At 52.5% G+C, this 11,542-nt stretch overlaps 1 protein-coding gene and 1 non-coding gene across 2 annotated transcripts in view; both read right to left on the bottom strand.

Moving 5' to 3' along the window:
- PUM1 (pumilio RNA binding family member 1) overlaps positions 1-11,542 on the bottom strand; it is a 39,689-nt gene that overhangs the window by 27,835 nt on the left and 312 nt on the right. Inside the window, 4 exon segments of the mRNA XM_039564577.1 lie at positions 211-349; positions 2,756-2,907; positions 8,311-8,412; positions 9,580-9,834. Coding sequence (XP_039420511.1) covers positions 211-349; positions 2,756-2,907; positions 8,311-8,412; positions 9,580-9,834 — 648 coding nt within the window.
- Positions 4,919-5,006, bottom strand: LOC120411227. Its single transcript, XR_005603609.1, has one exon. It is a non-coding gene; the product is annotated as a small nucleolar RNA SNORD103/SNORD85 (small nucleolar RNA).

Raw genomic sequence — 11,542 nt, forward strand, 5'->3', positions numbered from 1 at the left:
GGAGTACCACAGGGGGCCAACACTGCTGTCACCTGTGCCACAAGGTCACCGGTGACCCCTCAGTGCTGCCGGGGGGACACACCCAACCCTCGAGTTAACCCCTGGATTAACCCCCCAACCAACACAAGCAGGCACTGCCCATGCCAGGCTAAGGCAGCCCCAGGAGATCCCATTTCCCAGGCCCTCCCTGGCCCTGGGAGGTGCTGGTACCTGGCATTCCTGCTGCCAGCCCCTGGCCGAAGGCGAGCGCGGAGTTGACGGCGGCGGCGGCCACCAGAGGATCCGTCTGCTGGCCCTGCTGGTTCTGGTTGGGAGTCAGGGGACGCTGGCTGGCTCCTCCACGGAGAACCTGGAGAGGACAGAACAGCCACGGGGTCATTCTGGGATCCAGGGGCGAGCCACCATCACCAGGCAGGAGCAGGAGCAGCACCAGCAATAGGGGCACCTCTCTCCTTTGCTCTTAATTGGCTTTTCCTGACACTCAAAAATGACACTGAGGGGCTGGAGCGAGTCCAGGGAAGGGCCTGGAGCCCCAGGAGCGGCTGAGGGAGCTGGGAAAGGGGCTCAGGCTGGAGCAAAGGAGGCTCAGGGGGGCCCTTGTGGCTCTGCACAAGTCCCTGACAGGAGGGGGCAGCCGGGGGGGTCGGGCTCTGCTGGCAGGGAACAGGGACAGGAGGAGAGGGAACGGCCTCAGGCTGGGCCAGGGGAGACTCAGGGTGGATTTTGGGGAAAATGCCTTCACTGAAAGGGTGGTCGGTCAGGCTTTGGAACAGGCTGCCCAGGGCAGGGGTGGAGTCCCCATCCCCAGAAATGTTCAAAACACACATGGATGTGGTGCTTGGAACGGGGGTCAGGGCTGGGTTAATGCTTGGACTCCACAATCTTTAGAGAGCTTTTCCAACCTTTCTAATTCCCTGATCCCACCTCCAACGCTCATCCTCTGTCACAAGTGTTTAGGAGCCATCAGCTGACGTTTTGTGCCTGTCACCACTAAAAGCCCCTTGAGCAGAACCTTACAAAGCCCAGTTCAGGAGCTGGGGCTGACTACGGGGGGTGACCTGGGGCTCTCCAAGCCAGCAGCCCCTGCAGAGAGCAGAGACTCAAATCACAGGAAATCACGACTGAAGAGCCCACAGTGGGCTTTGCACGGAGGAGCTGCTGGGGGCTGAGTCCCTCAGAAGGACAATGGCAAAGTGGCTCTCCTGCAATTCCTGGGACAGGCCTGGTTTGCCAAAGCCTCGCTCAGAGCTGCTGCAGGAATCTGCAAGCTCAGCTTATTGAATGAGCCACCCCCGTGTCCTCAGCACATCGTGGGTGTCACCTGTCACCTTTATTAACAGGAAAAACTGACTTTGTGCACTGAGAGGCTGGGAAGGATCCCGAGGTTCACTGATCTGGACGTGCCCCCCGAGTCTGCAGGGCTGCCAGAGCCTGCACAGGAACCCCCCGGCCCAGGGAATCTCTGGGAGCCAGGAATTCCAGGGGGTGCAGGCTGCAGCACTGGAATGCTGGTGGGTTTTATTAAAACACCATTAATGAGTCCCAAGGGTCACAAATCAAGTGTCCACACTCAGAGCTCTAGGTGCCCAAACCCTTTGCCTCAGCACTTTTACTGCAAACAATCCCCAGTGCAGCCCCTCACGGACGGAGGTTTGCATCAAAACCTGCTCCCGACCCCACTCACGCCTGCTCCACGGCCATAAAAGTAATGAAAAATCCCATAAAGGCCACTGGCACGGAGATATTTTATTTTAATAGCCTGAGCCTTTGCAGAAGCTCTCTCAGCTCACGCCTGCTGCATCTTGAAAGGCCTTCTAACACCTCCTGACACCGGGGTTTGGTTTTCAAAGGGTTTTCAGCTTCTGAGCTGAAAAACTCAGCTGCCAGCTGCTCTTTATTCTGTCACCTCCATCACCCAAGCACCAGACAGGAGAGCTGCTCAGGGGACTGAAGCCCAGTTCTGGTTCCTGGTGATTTCCCCTCCCACACCAACAGCACCACGGCTTTGCTGCTGCACAGCTCAGGCCATTCCCAACCCGATGCATCCATGTTTTCCAAGTAACAATTCCCCAGCAGTTCACCCCCACCAATGTACAGGTGCCACTCTCCACGTGCACCACAGATACATCAAATTACACGGCTCTTGTCCCTTTTTTTTTAGAAGAGGCCAAAGGGTTTTCTCCTCACAGAGCTGAGGCCAGGAGGAGTCAGGGAAAAAATCAGGGTTTAGAACGGCTGGAGCTGTGTCAGGGGAGGGTTAGGTTGGGTTTTACACAGAATCAGCTGGGCTGGAAAAGACCTTTGAGATCATCAAGTCCAACCTATGAGCTGACACCACCTTGTCACGCAGACCGTGGCACCGAGTGACAGAGGGACACGGACAGGCTCTCCTTCAACACCTCCAGGGCTGGGGGCTCCACTGCAGTGGGCAGCCATTACACTGACCAGACACCCTTCCTGGGAAGAAATTCTCCCTGATCTTCTTCCCCCAGAGGGAATGGGCATGGGAATGGTCAAGGGAATGGGCATGGGAATGGGCATGGGAATGGTCAAGGGAATGGGCACGGCCCTGGGGCTGCCAGAGCTCCAGGAGCGTTTGGACAACGCTGCCAGGGATGCCCAGGCTGGGATTTTGGGGGGGTCTGTGCAGGGCCTGGGGCTGGAATCCACGATCCTTGGGGGGTCATTTCCAGCTCAGGATGTTCCCTATCCAAAGCCCAGGTGTTCCCTGCCCCTGGAAGCCCCCCGGCCTTACCTGCTGCTGGCCCTGCTGGGTCTGCTGCGTGGTTTGCTGGTTGGCCGAGTTGGTGGCGGCGGCGGCGGCGGCCGCTTGCTGCTGGAAGAGGCTGGCGGGATAAACTCCCCAGGGAGTGACCCCATAGTACTGGTGAGGGACCACAGCCGGACCTGGAACACAGCGAGGGCGGGCTGAGCTCCTGCAGGGGGCAAGTGGCACACAGCACCCCAAAAGCACCGCTCAGCGTGGCTGGTTTGAGGTGATCTGCAGGAAATCCTTTGTAAACACACAGGGATTCGGCATTTGTGTCACACGTTTTATAAAAGCTCCCGAGTCAGACCTGGAATTCCATCACTGCATGAGGTCAAACTCTGCCAGCAGTGATTCCATGCTTTTATTGGTGTGCCCTGGTTTTCCAGGGAAGGAACAAAATTGTAACCCATACAGAGGAACCTTGTTCAAGCCCAGAGATCAGCTTCTCATCCCAGCTGACGTGCGCAGCTCACTGCCATCCATCCACACTCAGCTCCTCAGCAAAGCACAAACCCTCTTCACAGCTGGACTGCATCAACTCTCAAGTGTTAAAATGTTCTCTTTCCTGCCCTGCTTTGCATTTTCAAACCCCCCCTAAAAGAGGCTGCATGATCCTGTCCCTTCCCACATCCCCTCCTCAAACTTCACATCCCCTCCTCAAACCTAAGAGGCTTAAAAATGATAATCATCATCATCATCATCATCATCATCTTGGAGAGCAGCAGAAAAAGCCTCACTGACTCCTGAAGATTCCTTGTGTTTATCAGCTCTCAGGACACCACAGAAATTTGGAGACAGCAGAATGGCAGCCTCTATCCTGAAATGATCCCAGCTGGAATGATGCTGAGGAAGCTCTCAGTGCTGGAGGGAGGAGCCCTTCCCACCAAACACCACGATGGGAATCCAGTGCTGTTTCGTACTGTGAGTGTTTGAGGTCTTTAGGAACGGCCAGCAGAGAAGCAGAAGTGCTTCCTTGGATTCCCAAATGCATCCCCAATCCCAAGGGCTCCTTCCCCACAGCGGGAATAGCTCAGGGAACACCAGGCCGAGCCAGAGGCAGGTGTGACACTGGAATAAACAAATCTTTAGAGAATCTTGGTCATGTCTGGAGTAAAAATAGGGATTTTTTTTTTTAAAGAGAGACACTCAGCACTTGGGTTCTGACCAAATCCATGATTCCACGGAAAATGAGGGATGACACAAAAAGGGAGGTGCAGACACTGCTGAGTGTTCGGTGTTAGCCTGGCTGTGACAAAGGGGGAAAACCCTGGAAGAAACTTTTCCTTTTGCTTTTTGTTCCTTTCTTCTCTGTTTTTTTTACAGTAACATTTTCTTTTACAGTAACAGCTCAACTGCACTCCTGCAGATGCCAAGGGTCTGGATGAGCTCCTGCTCCCACATCCACACGTCAGGATACTCATTCCATGTTTCATGCCAAATATTAAATTTGTATTTCAAACATGTAAGAGTTACTCTCCTTATATTAATTCTGGTTTTAACCACTGTGCTTTGCCCAAATTTAGGATTTAGGTGCCCAGCTCTGTGCACAGCAGGGAGGTGCTGCCCAGTTCCAGGGAGCTGCTGAAGGCCTGGATTTGTACCTCACCCCAAAGCCCATCCTCGCTGGATTTACAGGATCAGAGAGGCTGACCTGCTTCTCTTACTCAAATGTGAAGCAGCAACCACTCATTTCTTACCTTCCAACCCGGAAATTCATGAGCAGTGGTGGCTAAAATGGGAAAAAACCTGTGGCAAACGAATCGGTGCCGTGCAGGTGGTGCCTGTGGTGCCTCGGCAGGCACAGACGGGTACCCAGTGAGTGACTTTAACCTGTTTATAATCACTGAATGCACATCAAACCCCGACTCCCGGGGTTCTTCTGCACCCAACAGGGAAGGAGCTGCAACTGCTCCATTTTAATGCAAGTCATTAACCTGCATTTGCCCTCGGGCTGCTGGAAGTTGCTGCAATCCCCTTTATCTGGGCAAAATTTGGGCACCTCTCTGGGATATTTCAGTCTCAGCTCTAATTATCAACCAAGCACAGCCTGGATGGGTTTTTCTCCTTGTCAGAGGTCGCTGCCAAAGCCTTGGAGGAGACATGAAAGCTTTGAAGTTCGCAGGCAGCTGGGCTTAAAAGGGCTGCAAGTCTGGCTCAGCTGCTCCAAGCACACGGAGACAGAGGCTCATCACTGAACAGAGTTCTCAGTGAGGGCAAGTGTGGCATCAGTGCCAGACTCCAGCAACACCCAGAGCTGCCTCTCCAGGAGATGCTGCACCTGCTGCTGCACTCATTAGAGCTGTGCATTCCTGAGAAAATAAAAGCCATTCCAGAGCCTTTGGAAGCAAATGTTCGCAGGGACTCTCACACATCAGCCACTGCTGGACGCCCACAGCTCCTCCTTGCAGCAAACACGAGCAAATGCAGCTGTGAGTGTGCTCAGAGCAGGGGCTGTGCTTTCATCCCAGCCTGCCCACTGCGATCCCGCCGAGCAGGAGCCGTCCTGCTCCCTGCAGGGACAGCCAGGGATGAGGAGCAGTGGCACCAGCCCCAAGCGGGCTCAAACAGAGGCTGCAATCAGCAGCTCAGCAATCAGCGGCCATCTGTGGGGTGATCCCTTGGGAACCGCCAGCACGGCACCCACAGGTGTCCACGGAGCGCTGCTTTTTAGGGATAGCAGTGGAATACTGAGCTCAGAAGTGCTGCCCCTGATCCAGGCCCTGCCTGACACTGCTGAGGTACCTGGGGTAAATCCAGGTGCTGCCAAACCCCAGTCCTGGGAGGTGTGTGCACCAGCTCAGCACCAAGGGCCCGAGGATTCCAGGACTCCAAAGGCTGAAAAAACCCCAGACCCTGCTGTGGGAGCCTCTGCTCTTCCTGCATCCAGGTTATCCGAGCACTTCCCCACAAAGAACAGGAACACTCCTCTACCTGCAACACTCCAGCTCAGAGAGGATCATTTCCCAACTGGCCTTAAAAAAGGCAAGATTTCAGTTTTCTGAGTGACATCTTCCTCAAATGATGGAAGGCAATTCAAAGGCAGCAGTGTCTTCCCCACAGTTTAAAATCTAAACGAGTTTTTTTTTCTAGGAAGTTCTTCCCCCTGCATTCAAATTTGTTCTTTAAAATGCTGCTATTGTTGGGAAGAGAAGAGCATTATCCCAGAGCTGCCACTCTCACAATCATGACAAACCTGCCATAATGGCAAACCTTAACTGACAGATGATCTCTGCCATAAAACACACACAGAAGTTTCCTCTCTGCTCTGAGAGTGAGCAATCAACTCCCCAACAACTCCAAACTCGTTTCTTCCATCTCGGGAGCTTCTCCAAGTCCTCCCAATTTAACACCCCCAGACACATCAAGGAGGATTTTTGGCTTTATATAAACATTTAAATTGTCCCATGTCCCTCCAGTGCTGCTCTCAGTCACAACAGAAAAAAAAGGGGTCTCAAAACTGCTCAGGTCCAGACAGAGAAAATGCTTTTCAAAAATAAACATCACCCTTAAGTTTATCTTGTCATTTCTAGGGTCCAAAGCTTGATGAGAGGATTAAAATAACCCCTATTTCTCCTATTAACACTATAAATACACCCAGCACATCACACATGGTTTTGTTTCTTTCAGAAGTCATAAATTTAGAATTATTCAAGTAGAGACGCTGCTGCCAAGTTTGGGGATGCTTTAGGTACCCCTGGGGTGTTATTTCCAGTTCAAATGTCTGAAACTCCAGTTAGGGACAGCCTAGCTGGGCTTTTCTCCTAGTCAGAGGCTGCAAGAGCTCAGGCAGCTGCAGCTTCAGCAGAGCTGAGAGAGAGAAAAAAAGCTGTGGCCAACACTTGGTGTTTCCCGGAAACGTGGCCCAGTTCCACGCGGTCTTTCTAGGAAATCAAGATGCTGCCCTGCTGCTCCTCTGCACGCTGGTGTTACCCAGAAATGAGCACTGGGAGCCCTGAGGTGATGCAGAAAGGCCGAGGGAAAACCTCCTTGTAAGGAATCCTTCACAAACCTCCCCTTCTGCCGGGAGCCGGGACTGCCATGGGCTGGGACCTCCTCCCTGCTGAGCCCTGACTGAGCTTCCCTCTTGGATTTGCCAGGAGCAGCTCAGCTCATTCACTCCCTGCTCCATTCACCACCACACCGGGGTTTATCAGGTCCTGGACCAGCAGAAATCTCCTTTACTCCTGCTCTTGGCTCTCTCCCATGGAATCGTCACTTGTTTGCCAACACCCTGGAGTTGCCTACAGCCAATCTCCCCACGGCATTGCACAATCCTCACACAGAATTCCCAGCAGCCCAGGCCAAATCCCAAATTCTAACCCAAATTCTTTACATCCATCTGTGTGATGCACTAAAAACTCCGCCCAAGTGGGCAGCAGTGCCTGAAATCCCATTTCCCCACTGACCTGACGGTGGCCTCAAAGCTTAAAAGCTCAGCAGGGGTTATGTAAGAGCTGGAGAAGGGGCCAAAGTCGTGTCCCAAACCACAGAGTGTCACATCCACACACATCCCATGGTCCAGGAGTTTGATTTGGGAGTTTACAAGCTCTAAGTGGAACATGGCAGCAGCGAGAGCCTCCACAAACATCCCCACTCCAAACAGAGCAGGGTTCATCTGCAGCACAGAACCTTTCCTCTGCCTTGCTCAAGGAAAGCCAGGCATGGTTAGAAAAATACTCCTCTAAAAGCACATTCTTCCTTCAAAAATCCTCTCCTAAAAGCACATTCTTCCTTTAAAAACCCTCTCCTAAAAGCACATTCTTCCTTTAAAAACCCTCTCCTAAAAGCACATTCTTCCTTTAAAATCCTCTCCCAAAAGCTCATTCTTGCTTTGTCCCCAGTGCTTGGGCAAGAACTTTACGGCACCCAGAGCAGAAGTGCAACGCTCACCGTGTCCCCCAGTGCCTGATGAGCTGTGGCTCGGAGCTGTCACCTCCAGACACGCCAACTGTGGCTGTGACAGCTGGCAGAGTTTGGGAACTGATGCAGGAGCGTTTGCAGGAAGATGCTGCAGGAAGACAAGAGGCTCCATCTTCGCTGCCATCTGGTCAAGGGCACATTCCCAGCGTGAGCCTTGGCAGATATGGGTGTGTTTACCCAGAGAGCCTGGAAGTGTAAATTCCTAACAGAACTTAAGGGTTTGCAGGATGCACCATGAGCTGAACAGAAAGGAGAGACAACTGTCCTGGCAGGAAACACATCCTGCATCTTTCCAGCCCTTACTAAGTTTGCTTTCAGAGGTTTTCCTTGCTACTGGCAGTCACCAGAACACCCCAAAAATGGAGCAGTATTTGTGTCTGTGAGTGGTTCCCTTCCCATTTGCTCCGGGAGCCCAAGCCCACAGCCAGCACTGAACAAAAACGATCCCATTTCATCTCCAGCAAACACAGTCCCACGACAAATTCTGGATTTACTCCCAGCCACGGCATTGTATCAACTCTCCCCCCCAGACACGGTGCTGTAGCGATGTTCCACTTCCCCAGACACAGACTGAGAGCAGGAATGATGCAGGGAATGCAGAGAGAGCTGGAATTTCTCACCTAACGTGGCAGCTGCCGCCAGTCCGGCCGCGTAGGGATCCGTCCCCGGAGGCGCCGCGCTGATGATGTAGGGATTGGGAACAAAGGCAGCAGGAGCTAAACCTGCTGAAAACATTCCTGTCAGTGAAAACAAACTCCATGGGACTGCAGCCCCACCACAACCCCGCTGCTGCTGCTGGGCAACACCAAAGTCAGGGTGCTTTCATGTTTTTAAGCTTTTTACAGGTGGTTTTCTACAGCGAGGGAACAAGCAGTGAGGGCTGAGAGGCAGAGGAGAGAGCTGGAATAAAAGGAAAAACCAATTCCAAGGATTCAATGCTCCTTAAGTGGTAAAATCCTTTCTATCCAACAGCTCAGGTACCCGTGCAGGGCAGACAGACCCTGTTCAGGAGACTGGGCAGCAACACAAGCCAGTTGTTACTCCTCTGTATTTCCTACAGTGAATGAATCAGGACCCAGACCACCCAATTCAGAGCTCCATGCCCACCACAGGATCCCAGCATCCCAACTGGTTAGTCTGGAACGGGTTCAGGAGTGGAAAAGCATTCCCTCCCTGTGCAAGGGGACAGTTTAAACATTAGAGAGAGCCCAGGTGGGCGGGAGAGGGGTGGGGAGGGGAGGCGAAGGGGAGGAAGTTAAAAAGCTGAGTAATTTCAATCCCTGAACTCCACTGAGCACACAAGGCCACCGCACAGAGCTGGGAGAGTCCCAACATGCTTATACTGGGATTTTGGGCAGGAAGAACTACCACAAATTGCCTACTGTGCTGAAAACATTGGAGTTTATTAATCCAGGAGTAGCCCTCCTATAGTTTTCCTGGTTTTCTACACACAGGATGAAGTGCTTTATTCCCAGTTCATAAACATGATCTATTTTATGAATGTTTTTATTAATATCAATCATGTGTTTGCATAAATTACACCTTTAACTCATCAGACCCCAGGCAGCACATTCAGCTGATATTAAATTGTGCATTTTCTCCTCACTTCACTGTGCTGCCACCCTGATTTATGCCTCACTTGGAGACTTCCAAACTCTCCTGACTGACCAGCACCCTCAGGAGGGTGGGACTGTCAGTCCTGCCAGACAGGGAAGTCCTTTAAAAGGCTTTTCATGTGTGCAAGAGACACCCTCAAGCAAATCTTTAACAGTGCACATTATCGCCTGTGAAAACACACTTTAACCCCTCCCAGTCCTTTTTCCCCTGCTGTTTTCCCCATGGATCAAGAGAGGGGTGGTGGAATGGGCTGCAGGAGAGGGCAGACTCACCTATGTGTGGCTGGTGGGCAGCAGCCAGGGCGTACTGCTGCTGCTGTGCTGCCGTCAGCTGCTGCACTGCCAGCGCGTTGGGCCTCTGGAACAGCTGCGGGCACAGAGCACAAAGAGCGGCCTTAAAGGGGGCACAGGAACAGCAACAGTGCCCTTGAACCGGGCACAAACACCCCTTAAACTGGGCACAAACAGTGCCCTTAAAGGGGGCACAGAAACAGCAACAGTGCCCTTGAACTGGGCACAAACAGTGCCCTTAAAGGGGGCACAGAAACAGCAACAGTGCCCTTGAACCGGGCACAAACACCCCTTAAACTGGGCACAAACAGTGCCCTTAAAGGGGGCACAGGAACAGCAACAGTGCCCTTGAACCGGGCACAAACACCCCTTAAACCGGGCACAAACAGCGCCCTTAAACCGGGCACAGGAACAGCAACAGTGCCCTTGAACCGGGCACAAACAGTGCCCTTAAACCGGGCACAGGAACAGCAACAGCGCCCTTAAACCGGGCACAAACAGTGCCCTTAAACCGGGCACAGGAACAGCAACAGCGCCCTTAAACCGGGCACAAACAGTGCCCTTAAAGGGGGCACAGTGCCCTTAAAGGGGGCACAGGAACAGCAACAGTGCCCACTCCCAGGTGACACCAGTGACACCAGTGAGCCCTCCCAGCTGTCCTGAAGCGGGAAATGGAACGGGAATGGGATGGCAGTGGGATGCAGAGCCAAATCTCAGACATGGAATGGGAATGGGATGGCAGTGGGATGCAGAGCCAAATCTCAGACATGGAATGGGAATGGGATGGCAGTGGGATGCAGAGCCAAATCTCAGACATGGAATGGGAATGGGATGGCAGTGGGATGCAGAGCCAAATGTGAGACACCCACGATGCCTTCAGAGCCACCAGAGGGGATTCAGCCTCAGGATCACAAACCCCAAACTCTTCCTTTGCCTGCAGCCCCCAGCTCAGTTCTCAAGGTTATTGAGAATTTTTTCCTCACTAAGGAACAAAAAAAAAAAGAGGATTCCCTTAAAGTATCTTTGCTGAGGGTTTGGGGATTTTTTTTCTTTCATCAGGTCCTTACTAAAAGTTCCTTTCCCCCCTTCCTACGCCTCTACCTGAAGGAAGTCCCTGAATCCACCCATTTCAGCTCTAATTAAAACATTTAAGGACACACCAGCTGAGTATCTCCTCTGAAATTATCCAGCGTGTCCGTCCCCCCTCCCTTCCAGGGATCATTTCCGAGGTGGGAATGACTTCACAAACCACAGTGAGAAATGGTTTCTCCCTCTGCTCCCTCAGAAAAGACTTGGATGCCCAAATGGCCATGATTTTCACACCCATTACCCTGCCCTCCTTTCAGACAAGTGAACTGCTGGCAGAAGCAGCAATAATTCTGCCCAAATTTTTGGCAGGAACCCGCAGCACTCAAGAAGAAGCCCAGAAACATTAAGAAAATCTGATTATTATTTTTTTTTTAAGGCAAAAAATTGGCGCTGGCTCTCGTGAGAGGAAGGTGAGCAAACCTGGGTGAGAAAAATCCACCTTTATTTTTGTCTTTTTACAAGTTCAGATGGAGAAAACTCATCTGAGGGATCAGCACCAGGTTTATGAGGTGGAAATGCAGCATTTAGGGGAGCCAGAATTAACCTGCTGTGTGCCAAACCCTCACAAGGGCTTTGTTTGCTCATCCCTCTCGACGTTGGGGCTCCTAAAAACATCACAGTGTTCCTTGTGGGGAAAAATATCAGATCTACAGTTACTTTATGGCCTCCCCGGCCATAAAACGCCCTGAGCAGTCTGTGTGCACCACAGCCCTTTTCTTCTCGCCCCTTGGGCAGCCCTGAGGAGCCGTTCAGCAGCTCCTGCTCACACAGAGCGGGGGCAGCTCTGCTCGGGTGCCACCAGGAGCTGGGGCAAAGCTGCCCTGGCACCCCTTGGGGCAAAACCCCGCGGGTACCG

Source organism: Corvus cornix, chromosome 23 (genome assembly GCF_000738735.6).
Source record: "Corvus cornix cornix isolate S_Up_H32 chromosome 23, ASM73873v5, whole genome shotgun sequence".
Lineage (NCBI taxonomy): Eukaryota > Metazoa > Chordata > Aves > Passeriformes > Corvidae > Corvus > Corvus cornix.